General features: G+C 38.8%; 1 protein-coding gene across 1 annotated transcript in view; it reads left to right on the forward strand.

Annotated features, from left to right (window-relative positions):
* Positions 1-10,839: 10,839 nt before the first annotated feature.
* RASSF9 (Ras association domain family member 9) overlaps positions 10,840-12,815 on the forward strand; it is a 38,860-nt gene continuing 36,884 nt past the window's right edge. Inside the window, exon 1 of the mRNA XM_004417922.3 lies at positions 10,840-11,396. Coding sequence (XP_004417979.1) covers positions 11,350-11,396 — 47 coding nt within the window. The 5' untranslated portion in view covers positions 10,840-11,349. The remainder of the gene's footprint in view (positions 11,397-12,815) is intronic.

The following is a 12,815-nucleotide window of genomic DNA, read 5'->3' on the forward strand; positions in this document are numbered from 1 at the left end:
TACAATAAACCAGTGATCTAGTAAGTAAAACATTTCTCTGAGTTCTGTGATCCATTCTAGCAAATTAATTGAACTCAAGGAAGAGGTAGTGGGAACCTCTGAATTATACCCTTGTTAGTCAGAAGCACAGGTGGCAACATGGACTTGTGACTGGAGGCTGAAGTTGGAGGGGGACAATCGTATAGTACCGAACCCTTAACCTGTGGGATCTGATGCTGTCTCCAAGTAGACGGTGTCAGAATTGAGCTGAATTGTTAGGACACCCAGCTGGTGTCTGAAGCATTGCTCGCGGTGTGGAGGAAATCCCCCCTCCTCTACACGTTGGAATTGTGATCAGGACAAAAATACTCTGTGTAACAATTTGCCCCAAAACTTAGCAGCTAAAAACATTTATTAACTCAGGGAGTTTACAAGAATAAAGAAGCTGGGAACAGCTTTGCTGAGTGGCTCCATCTCAAGGTCCCTCACGAGGTTTCAGTCAAGCTGTCAGCCAGGGCTGCAGTCTCTGAAGGGGCTGGGGTGACTGCTTCTAAGCTCATTCATGTGGCCATTGACAGAAGGCTTGAGTTCCTCACCATGTGGGACTCTCCATAGGGCTGCTCACAACGTGACTTCCCCCAGAGCAAGACAGAAGCCATAGTCTTGTTATAACCTAATACTGAAAGTGACACACAATCACTTCTTCTATTATTTGTTAGAAGCATGTCACTAAGTCCAACCTACTACTGTTCATTAGAAGCGTGTCACTAAGACGTGTCTACACTCAAGGAGAGGAAATTAACCTTTATCTATTGAAGGGAGGAGCGTGAAAGAATCTGTGGACATATATTTTTTTTTTGTGAGGAAGATCAGCCCTGAGCTAACATCTGCCAATCCTCCTCTTTTTTTGCTGAGGAAGACTGGCCCTGGGCTAACATCCGTGCCCATCTTCCTCCACTTTATATGGGACGCCGCCACAGCATGGCTTGCCAAATGGTGCGTAGCTGCGCGCCCGGGATCTGAACCGGCGAACCCCGGGCCACCACAGCGGAGCGCGCACACCTAACCGCTTGCGCCTCCGGGCCCCCTGTGAACATATTTTGAACACCTCAGCACTGAGCTTCTTTAATCCTTCTGTGATTTGCCTGTTCACAAGCGTGACCATTTTTTAAATTGTAGTTTTTAGGGCTCCACTACATGTGAAAATCTACAAGATCTAAGCCACTCTTTTGGGGTAGCAACATAGTTACATTTTTTTATATTTTTCCCATTAATCACTTCAGTAATGCCTATATTTATGAAGAAATCCAATGTCACCACTCCTCTCCCTTGCTTCCCTCTTCCTCACCTATAAAAACAAAGCAGTCCTGTTAACAGAGAGTACCAGGAAGGAAATTTTGAAAATGTGAACAGCTGACTCGCAGCTCTAGCTTTTAAGCTGTCCCACATTTCTTCCTAACCCACGCTAACAAACTTGGCTAGAATGTGAAAATCTATGGTGGCTGTGTCTTGAAAGTTTTCCAGAAGGAGTCATGCCTCAGAGGCTACAGGTTTCTCTGTAGAAACTTCCTGAGAAAGATACAACCTGTGAACTTCCTCACAGTTGGATTTGAATCACCCTTAGCAACCCTGGTCTCCTTTCAGTCGGGACGGCACTTTCTTTCATTGGGAAATTCTATAACGTTGACTCTCAAAGGGAAGGTGTGGACTGAGACCCCTGAACTTCCCAGGAGGCTCCCAGATCCAGGTACAAACTCACCCACCTCTTCTCCCAGAACACAAAGGGATGTTAAAGGAGGTAGCTTTTTTCCAACAGGCAAAAGGTACTGTGATGTTCTTCCCCAAGGAAAGTTAGTCCAAGTTCATCTGCTTCTAATTATTGGTGTACCAGCCTGCTTGGGCTGTCATAACAAAATACCACAGACTGGGTGGTTTTTGTTTTTTGGTTTTTTTGAGGAAGATTGGTCCTGAGCTAACATCTGTTGCCAATCTTCCTCCTTTTTTCCTTTTTTTTTCCCCAAACTCCCAGTAGGTAATTGTATATCATAGTTGTACATCCTTCTAGTTGCTTTATGTGGGACACCACCACAGCATGGCTTGATGAATGGTGCGTAGGTCCACACCCAGTATCCGAACTGGTGAACCACGGGCCTCCGAAACAGAGCCACGAACTTAACCACTAGGCCACTGGGCCGGCCCCTGACTGGGTGGTTTAAGCAACTGAGATCCATTTTCTCAGAGTTCTGGATACTAGAAGTCCATAATCAAGGTGCTGGCAAATTTGGTTTCTGGTGAGGACTCTCATCCTGGCTTATAAATGCCACCTTCTCCTCTGTGTCCACATGACCTTTCCCCTGTGTGCCTGCAGTGAGAGAGAGCTCTGGCGTCTCTTTCTCTTCTTATAAGGATACCAGCCCTGTGGGATTAGGGACCCACCCCTGTGATCTCATTTAACCTCATTTTAGATAACTCCCTAAATGCCCTATGTCCCAATACAGTCACATTAGGGATTAGAGCTTCAACGTATTAATTTTGGTGAGGACACAGTTCAATCCATAACAATTTGTATTAGTGCCTTGACATGTATGAGGCTAATATGTTCTCCATATCATAAGGAAAGATTGCTGGTAGTGCGGTGAATTAGAATTACGTTCACAAAATCTTTAATAAGTTTAATAAAGGAAACAGTCCCAACTCTACTTAATAAAATATCTATTAAGCACCTGTTAAGGAAAAAATTTCCAAAGGCCATGTAAGTTATTGTATTATAATTCTAAACCATTATTGTCATTAACATCTATAAAATGGCAATAATAACACCTACTTCTCGGAGTTATGATTTTCCTCAACTCTCCTTAATAGATTTAATTGCGTCCCTCCCATGTCACCACTGTACTTTATGCATACATAGCTCAATTCAAGGAATGATACTTCATAATACTATTGTTTTTCCCGTTCAATTCAAGCTCTTTGAAAGCCAGAACTGTGCCTTCTCATCTTTGAATAGTAGGTTTTAATTCAGTGCTTTGCATATTCTAGGTGTCCAATAAACATTTACTGTATCCAAGAACTAATTAGCTTCAAGTCAATGTGTTTGTTAAACAGGAACCAAACATAAATGCTAAGGAATATTGATATAATAAATTATAACAAATTTATTAATATTATGTTTGTATATTTTTAACAATAATAATAATTTAGCTGTTTTTACGCTTTGTTAAAAATCATCAACGTGTGTTATTACATAATATTCTCTTCAAATTACCACAGATTAATTTGAATCACTCACCTAATGCATTTCAAAGGAGAAAAACAGATTTAAGGTTTTTATTTGGGGTATTAATATTTGAAGTAAACCCGAGGGTCTTAAGCCAATAAATGATTATCCTTTGTAACATTTTTTAAATGCTCTGAATTGAAGAATTATTTCCAACTGTGAAGATGCTGACTCCTTTTTAATATTTACTGATAATATCTATAACCTAGACAGAGCTGAAGACTGACCACCAACTTTAATTCCTTACAAGTAATAATTCTAGCAATTCCATGTGTGAGTAGTTGAGGAAGTGAGGAAAGAAGTGATAGTCCTAATTCTGTCTAGGAAAATCCCTCCAGCATGATCATTTTAGTCTGAATCATACACACCCCAAGTGGCAGGGACTGCTGGGAGATGGAGCTAACATTTACTGACTATATATTATGTACTTGGAACATTTTATTTGTGACCTATTGTAATTTTCTCAACAATCACATTGGGTATGGATTCTATCCATTTGAGATTACTTAGGAAATCAAGGTTCAGAGAATATAAATAACAATGTTGCAATGTCACACAATTAGTAAATAACAGAGGCTAAATTCAAATTCAGATATGTCTGATTCCAGAACTCATGCTGGGTCAATAGGAATAATATTATACGGCAGTAGTTCTCTCTCTTAAAGCATTTGTTCCTTTTCTCAGGGAAGGGAATATTGACTTGGAGTTTTCTATTATGAGTATGAATCAAGTCCTGAGCATCCGCAGTTATATTTTTTTTATTTACGTTAGTCATAAGATAGGACATATCCAACAGCCTTGTCTTTACTCAGCCTCTCTCCCTTGGAATTATGTACCATGTTCCTGAATTCTTTTTTCCCCTCACTTAGTTCATACACAGAAAGCGTCTTGTCTCTGTAATCTTCCAGGTAGCTATACATTGGAAAACTATTTACCAAATGTCAAATAGTGTATGATTCAATTGTTCTCAACTCCACATCCTTCCATATGTCCCCCTGTGCCTACAGGGTTAGAAGCCTGAAACTAGATTTCTGAGATTTCAAGCTAGTGGCTTAAGCACAAACTTTCTCTTAAGTTCTAACACTGAGAAATATGGGCAGAAGTTTGGGAAGTGGGAAGAGCCAAAAGATTTGCAAATACTGGCCTGGCACTGTTGGAGTGCACACCTCAGTGTTTTTTGCCAGGAGCAGCCTTCCAGTTCTAACCAGAGTGGAAAGTAGAAGAAGTTTCTCCAGCAGCTGAGAAGTCATTGCTGGCTCAAGGGTTTCAGCACAAGTAAGGTAACAGCTTCCTGGAATTCTGCTTTTGTTTCTCCATTCTTTCCAACACTTTTGTAACCAATTCTCTGCATCAAAACTCACTTGGCTTGAACTACCTAAAGTGGCGTTTAATATCCTGACTGGAAACATACGGTATCACCTTTTCTTTCCCTACCCATTCCGTATTTGTTAAAGGAGAGTTTTGAATTGTAAAATTATTAGTCTTTGACACCTTAAAACTCGAAGGGTAAATTTCTAGTAAAAAGCACATCACATATCTCTATAAGACTTACTGTTTATTCAAGAAAAATTCTGCTAATGCTTCATGAGTTCATGAAAATTCCTGTCACTGGATTTAAACTAGTTTCTTTCTTTATAAATTATGAAACAGAGGTCATTTAGGCCTGTGAGATTTGAACCCAAGCCATTTAAATGCTTGCAAATAGGTTAAGCACATACAGTTCTATAATTTTAAAAGAATACTGAATTGGGAGAATTGTGTTTCAAGCCAAATACTGTGTGAAGTTTGGAAATTATTCTCTTCTGTACTCAGAGTCCTTAGCAGTAAAATGAGTCCTTGCATGAATGAATTCTAAGGTCTGTTTTAGTCTCTAGATTTTTATTTTGTTCTATTTTATATGTTAATTGAAAAGCTATATCTGATTTGTTAACATAGTCGACAAGGTCTGTTCTTTGTTCTACTCCATGCTAACACACATATCCTTGAGCAAGTGCATTTATCTCAGTCTTGTGTTCTTCATTTATGTAACGAGAGATTTGAAAGAGGATATCTATGTTTCTTCCCTACTCTAAAATCATCTTGATTCCAGTTTGTGCTTTGTTTTGAGTAATGGTGAAATCATCATATGACTCTAAACCTCAGTTTTCTTATTCATAAGATTGAAATAATATTTTCTTTTCTGCTGACCATATTGGGATTAAATGAGATATGAGACATAAAAATGCTTTATGTAAAGCACTACAACATAATACTATGATTCTATTATTTAGTATACCAGGAGACTGTGTATTTGAGGGTGTTTATAAATTCATATTACAAACAATATTATAAAAGTATCCATGTTTCACAAGGCTTTCTTTAAAGTTGAGCAATTTTTTAGTAGTAGCCACCCTTATACGGATTTGTCCTCATTAGAGTTAATAAAAGCCATGGCTATTAAGTGAAGAAATTTGGCCTTTTATTTAGGACACAGGTATCTGGCCAACACCCACCCAGTCAGCTATTCAAATACTGTTTAATTAATTAAAAGCTTGGACCCACCTATTGAAGCTGGATGACTAATTAGACACATGATTATGTAAGTCCTACAGAAGCTTAGGAGTGCCATTCTAAACTTTTTTTTGGAAAATCAAAAGAACATCACGACCATAGAATCCTAGAGCTGACATGGAATCTCTGCTTCTGGGCTTTTCCAAAACCATTCAAGATAGTTATTCCTTCCACGCTCAAAAATTCTTAGAGATGTTATTTCACAACCCATGATACCTACATCCATTATTTAAATTATTCTGTGAGAAAAGTCACATGCATTCCAATTTTTAGACCTGATTCCTATTACCATGAGCCAACTTAGCACAGGAAAGAACTGTAGCTACTCATTGGAGTAATAATAATTGCTCTGGAATTCAGTTTAACCATGTATTTCCATTCACTTTTTTGAGGTTTTCTACCTTCTGCTATAAACAGCCCTGTTCTGTCTGGTGCTCTTTTGCTGCACCTTGATTGTCCAAAGATTCTCATCCAAGTTCTGATCCCACTCTTCTGGCCAGTTTTCATTATTTCTGAGTTCTTCTCTGTTGTCCAAACAGGTTCTGTATCTTACCATTTTTCCCTTAATTGAAAATGAAGTTTAGAGTAAATCAGACAAACTGATTATAACAAGCTGTGTAGCATGATTTTTCTTCACACATTACCATATAAGTGGTGACAAACTGGCTCAGAGTCAAGTATCTCTGTGTCATCCAAGATCTGGAACCTCAGTTCTGCTTTTCTTTTTATGTAGGCCCTGGGGAAAACGGGCTCTTACCAGCACAGCTGTGTACCAGCAAGCTAATTTAATCATTGAAGTGTGGAAAGTAAATTTCTAGTAATAAGAATACAACACATCTGTAGAGGACTGTCTTTTTTTTTGAAAAGAAAACATCCTCTTGGACTTACATTTAATGGAAAATGAGAATGAAGTCTTATTATTTTCTTCCTTTTGCAGATTAGAAAACTGAGGCTCAGACAGGTGAAGTAATTTATCCAAGCTCTCCTCTAGGAAGTGGCTGAGTTCTGGCGTGGATCTCTGTGTAGCTTCAAAACTGTGCCCTTAATTCCATGCTATAGCTGCTAAAAGTCAGAAAAGTTCATATAATAAAAAGCCTTGAACATGGTTACCAGAGGTGGAGGGCAGGAAATTGGAGAAAAGTGGCAAAAAGGTACAAACTTCAAGTTACACAACAAATAAGTCCTAGGGATGTAGCATACATCATGGTGACTATAGTTAACACTCTTGTATGATATATATGAAAGTTAAGAGAGTAAATCCTGAGTTCTTATCACAAGAGAAAAATTTTGTTTTCTTTCTCATTTTATTGTATCTATAAGAGATGATGGATGCTAACCAAACTTATTGCAGTAATCATTTCACAATATATGTAAGTCAAACCATTATACCATACAACTTAAACTTATACAATGATGCATGTCAATTATGTCTCAATAAAACTGGAAAAAATTCAATTGAAAGAAAGAAAACACTTCCTAATATGAAGAGAGGTGGTCTATGAATGATCTAGACCAAGAATTGATACATTTATTTTCTTTGTTATACCTCCTTCAAAAACAGGGTTTTCTATCAGAATACATGTTTTAACGCTGTTTAGCTTTTTTGTGTGTGTGTGAGGAAGATCAGCCCTGAGCTAACATCCATGCCAATCCTCCTCTTTTTGCTGAGGAAGACTGGCTCTGAGCTAACATCTACTGCCAATCCTCCTCCTTTTTTTCCCCAAAGCCCCAGTAGATAGTTGCATGTCATAGTTGCACATCCTTCTAGTTGCTGTATGTGGGACGCAGTCTCAGCATGGCCGGAGAAGCGGTGCATCGGTGTGCGCCCGGGATCCGAACCTGGGTCACCAGTAGTGGAGCGCGCACACTCAACCGCTAAGCCACGGGGCTGGCCCCTGTTTAGCTTTGGATACCAGTTTAACCATAGCTTAAATAATCTTCATTTGATTGAGAAGAATATTCATTCATTCTTTCATTATTAAGTATAATGTACCATCTTCCATGTTGATTTCTCATATGTTAATCTAAATATGTAAGGAAATATTTCTATTTTGGCCGAGCTTCACACTCAGAGATGAGCATAAGACGATTCTAATGATTTTCTACCACAAAAACTCATTTTGTCTTTTAAGAAAGGTAGGGATTGTATAGATAAGTAACTATCTTTCTTCTATAAAGATTTCCTGTTGGTTCAGAAAAGGACTGATGCGTGCTCAGAGTTTTTCAAAGTATAATTTTCAAAAAACTGACATGTTTGAGTCTCATACAAATATACGGAGGGCAAGTGTCAAAGACTGACCTGACTTATTAATGAGAGATCCAGCAGAATTGTAAAGCTGGTCCAAAAGAGAACAGGAAAGACTGCTAAATATAGTTAGTGAATTAAAAAAATGCTGAAATAAAATGAAGTTAGATATAAAATTGGTTGATGTTCTACAGGGCAATAAAACTATAACCTTTCGAGTTATCTTTCTACTTGGTAAAAATCATTTGCATCACTTCTGAACAAAAATCATTTGCAACTTGCCTCTTTTTTTTTTTTTTTGCAATTTAACATCTAATTTCAGAATCTGGGCCTAATCAATAGTAAATAGTAAATTTAAAAAATGCATTCTTCCAGAGGATTAGATAATCTTTGGGAGGAACTGTTAGACAATGCTCCATTATATCATTGAAAGGACATGCAGTCATCAATTTGCCTTATTTTCAAGTTAAGGTAATTTTTCATACTACTCTACCCTGTAAAACAAAAATAGTACTTTTCTAATACTATGTGTCAACCCTTTGTATGCAATATTTCATTTAGTTCTCGAATGAATATCAATAAGCATTTTTATGAAACCCTGATTATTTCCTTGGGAAAAATTCTTATGAGTATAAACTTGAATAAAAGAGGTTGAAATATTTTGAAAGTTATTGATGTACATAGCCAAATTCATTTTCACAAGAAATATGCCAATCTGTACTACTCATATAGAGTAGTATACTCTGACCATCAGACAGAGTTGAGCATCATTTTAAAAATCATGCAATTTGGCAATAAGAAATCTCATTTCAATTTACCTATACAAAATCTGGTTACTAGTGAAGTTATTTTTTAAAATATGATTTTGTTATTTTCTTTTAAAATTGTTACTTGCTTATTTTTCTATTTAAATATTAGTGCCCATGTTTTTGATTCCTTTCAGCTTTTAATATCTGAGGGACATTACCCTTTGTGTTTAATTCTTACACATCAAAGAGCTTGTCATGAATAGTATTAATAGAATATTTTATGTGAGGAAGAATAACAACCTAAATGAGACTCATTTGTGCTTACTCGAAACTCAATTTAAGATTATGCTAATAAAGATGTAATGTTTCCTCTTGTTCCACTGAAACTCTTTTATTGAAAAATGTTTTATATGAAAACTACATATACAAATAATGTTAATAAGGGCGTAGAACCGAAACTACAGGAGACGCAGGGATATTCGTGAATGCAAAACTCTTTGCAAATTGACTGCAGTCATTACGTTAATAACGAAATAGTATAGCTTTAGGGGATTGTATTTTGAACAATATTTAGAATAACTGGGCAATCTTCCATTAACAGTTTAAATCGTTTTTTGTGATGTGCTTGTAAAATAAAATCAAGAACTGAAACTGAAGAATACCCAAGATTATGTTGCATGTACAGTGTGTATGTGATATATACACATCACATAACATATAAAACATGTCATTATTACTTTTGATGTTTTAAAGGTTTTCTCTGGTACCACTAACCTAGATCCATTTAAAAGATGGGTATATTTTTAAAAATTATCTCATCTTCCAGGAATACAAAAAAGGTAACTGAATTAAAGCATTGGCTATTGTAATGTTTTCTATTTGTAACAATTCGGGATACATAAATACAGGGCGTATATGTAATATTTACGTACAATTATAAACAATAAATAACAAATTTTAAATTCAATAGTGTCATATAAAATACGTACATGTGTATATATAGAGAAATAAAGATGTATACAACATAGAAGACTAGAGAAGAATTATGATAGTAAATAATGGAAAAAATGATTTTTTTGAGCTCTCTAGAATACTGAATAAATCATAATGCATAAATCAGAGCATATAAAAATTACGGAAACCTTTGAGATCACTTTTTTTGTTTGCTGTTGTTGGGGGTGGGGGCGGCCTCCCAAAGAGAGTGCGAGCCGTTCATGGCTTTGCCAGAGTCCGGAGATCCACTAGCCTGAAGTGTGCTTCTGAGAGAACCCACAGTCCTGTGATTTCTTTTTCGTCTCTCCCTCCCTCCCTCTGCTGCCCAAGCCAATGATTAGAAGCGTGGCAGGGAGTAGGGGTGCGGGGGAGGGGGTGCGAGGGCAAGAGGGGAGTTGGTGGGGCGCAACCGTAGAAGAAATCCTGGGAGAATTCTAGGGGCCCTCGCCTTTGCACAGCACTGTTCCTCGGCGTCGCGGGAGCAGGGGCGCTCAGACCGCGGGCGCCCGGCCGCCCGCCCCCGCGTCCCCCGCCAGCTCTGCCCGGCTGCCCGGCTCGTGAGTTCCAGCTCGCGTGGGAGCCACTGCACACTTCGAGTTCCACGCGGTCCTCTCTCACGTTACTACTCGAGGGGCGGGAGCAAACAGTTGGCTCTCCCTTCAAACTCCCACGGCCCCAAAGGCCCAGTAAATGCCACAGATGGGGCAGGGGTCGGTGTAAACGCCGTGGGAGTTAGACCCCAAACCCCGGCCGGTTCCTATGCCAATGCGGGGATCAGTCAGCCCTGGAGCCCCTGGGTCCTTCAGATCCTTCAGCTTTGGGAAGACGAAGCGCGTGGGGAGTGGCGCTGGGGGAAGCTCTTAGGCTCATGAACTCGGGGGCTCAGATTCCCAGGGGTCTGAGCCGCCTCCATCCGGCCTCCAGCTTCGCTCCTCGTCAGCGTATTTACAGCACTGACCCCCCGGGCAGGGGGTGTGTGTGGAATCGCTAAGCAGAGATCGTGGCCCTGACTCCTGCTCGCCACGATCAGGTTACTTTTCACAGATCGGAGCTGGCTGGGAGGTGGGAGTATTTACTTTTACTCCTTTTCTGTGTTCAGTTCACCTTGTGGGGTTGGTTGTGGAAAGCGGGGGAGGGGGAGTTCCCAAATCTAGTGAAATTTCCATTCCATGGGTATAACCATGCCTGTGGGGTTGGCAGTTCTTAAAGTTTAGCAAGTCTGCGAGTAACTACAGAACACAATAGAGTCCCCCTCCCTTCCTCTCTCTTTTTTTTCTTTTCCTGCTTCCAAATGCCTTCTTCGAGGCTGAAGCTGGGCTGGTCTCCAAAGGTGTAGCAGCCACAACAATCCCGCAGTTCAAAGTTAAGCAGCAGTTGCACAACTCCCAGCAGCTCTCTTGCCGGCTACTAATGAGCTGAAAGCCAGGAACGTCTGAGGAGGTGAAGAGGAAGCTCCCAGTCCTCCCCCTCTTCACCCTAGAAATCCAGACATCCCCGCCCCCCACCCTCAGATAACTTTGAGATAGGGTCCTTGCTGTTGGCTTGCCTGGCGGACCATGGCTCCCTTTGGAAGAAACTTGCTCAAGACCCGGCATAAAAACAGGTAAGGTCCTGCGTGTGTGTACTTGGGAGCTTATGTGTGAAAGTAGGTGTTCTGATCCAGTTAGATTCTAATTAGATTTGCTCTCGGGGTACAAAGCCCTGCGGAGTTAGGTCTTGTATTTATACTCAACTGGTGAGGACGTTGTTCCAGTAACGGTGATTCAGGGGCCAGCGCAAGGATGGCTGAAAATAAAGAACGATTGACTCCTTTTTTTTTTCCCCTTTGGCCAGTCCTGGTTCCCCAACTAGCATCCCCCAAATCTCTCTTTGTGTTGCCTTGCATATTTGAGAGTAGTGGGAAAGCAAGTTTCATTTTGCTTCAGACAGAATTTTAGTATATTATAGGAAGAGTGGAAATTTTGATGAAGATATAACTAGAATTTATTAGCCACTAATTAGAACGAAAAACACCGCTGCTGATACAATCCGGAAACAATGCTCTGGCCCCCCCTAGAGTGGGGCATCCCTGAAACCTGGAAAGTTCCCAAAGTGAAAATACTCTGTAGAGAAACTTTTTGTGAGCTGAATCTTTCGAAAATCTTTGAGAACTTTAGGTGGTTTTAGGCACTAAAGGAGAATTTAAGCAGCTGTCCTCCTTAATCCTTATTATCACTATTTTACTTTGATTTGCTTTGCTGTTTCAAGCCTGCAATGCCCGTGGTGTAAGAAAATGTATTTCACACACACACACACACACACACACACATTTTTCTTGAGCCAGTATGTATGTTTCAGCCCTATTAAATATTTTATTAACACCTCGAATGTTAACTTTTATGCCAAAAACTGTGAGGATAATTTTAAACACAGGCTTTACTTTTTAAAATATATTTATTTTGGTAGAAAGGCTTTTCCACAACTCTTAATCATGCCTGTTTGTACTTGTTGTAATTTACTTAGTGTAATTTTAAAAGCACACAATTACATGGTAGGAAATGATGTAATTATTTTAGTGTCTGCACGACAATGTAGAGTGATATAGTTTTCAAGTAAATCTCCACACTTTATTTTGTGCATGAATGTCTTCTTGAAAAATTCTATTTTTAACTTATTCCAAATGTTTTCATGATTTAGTTGACTAAGTATGCTTAAAAAACTAAAACAGTAAAAATCAATACTATAAACCATTCTAAACCAGTTTTATTTGCTAATGACCTGATAATATATCATAAATATGGTATTTCTGATAATTAGTGAAACTATATGTTAAAACAAAGAAATGTGTTTGGGTATTCTTTAAAAATATGTTAGTGAAGGTTATCAAAAATGTTTGTATTTTAGTGGTGTCAATGCATTAAAAAATATTCCAGAAGACTCCCCTTGGCAAAAGAAAATCCTTACTATGTTTTAAAATGACTATTCAGTAGCATTATTTTTGAAGTATGTTTGTTTAAATGCTGGTGAAATTGTATAAAGATTT

This window comes from Ceratotherium simum, chromosome 25 (assembly GCF_057802395.1).
Source record: "Ceratotherium simum simum isolate JZ-2026a chromosome 25, ASM5780239v1, whole genome shotgun sequence".
NCBI lineage: Eukaryota > Metazoa > Chordata > Mammalia > Perissodactyla > Rhinocerotidae > Ceratotherium > Ceratotherium simum.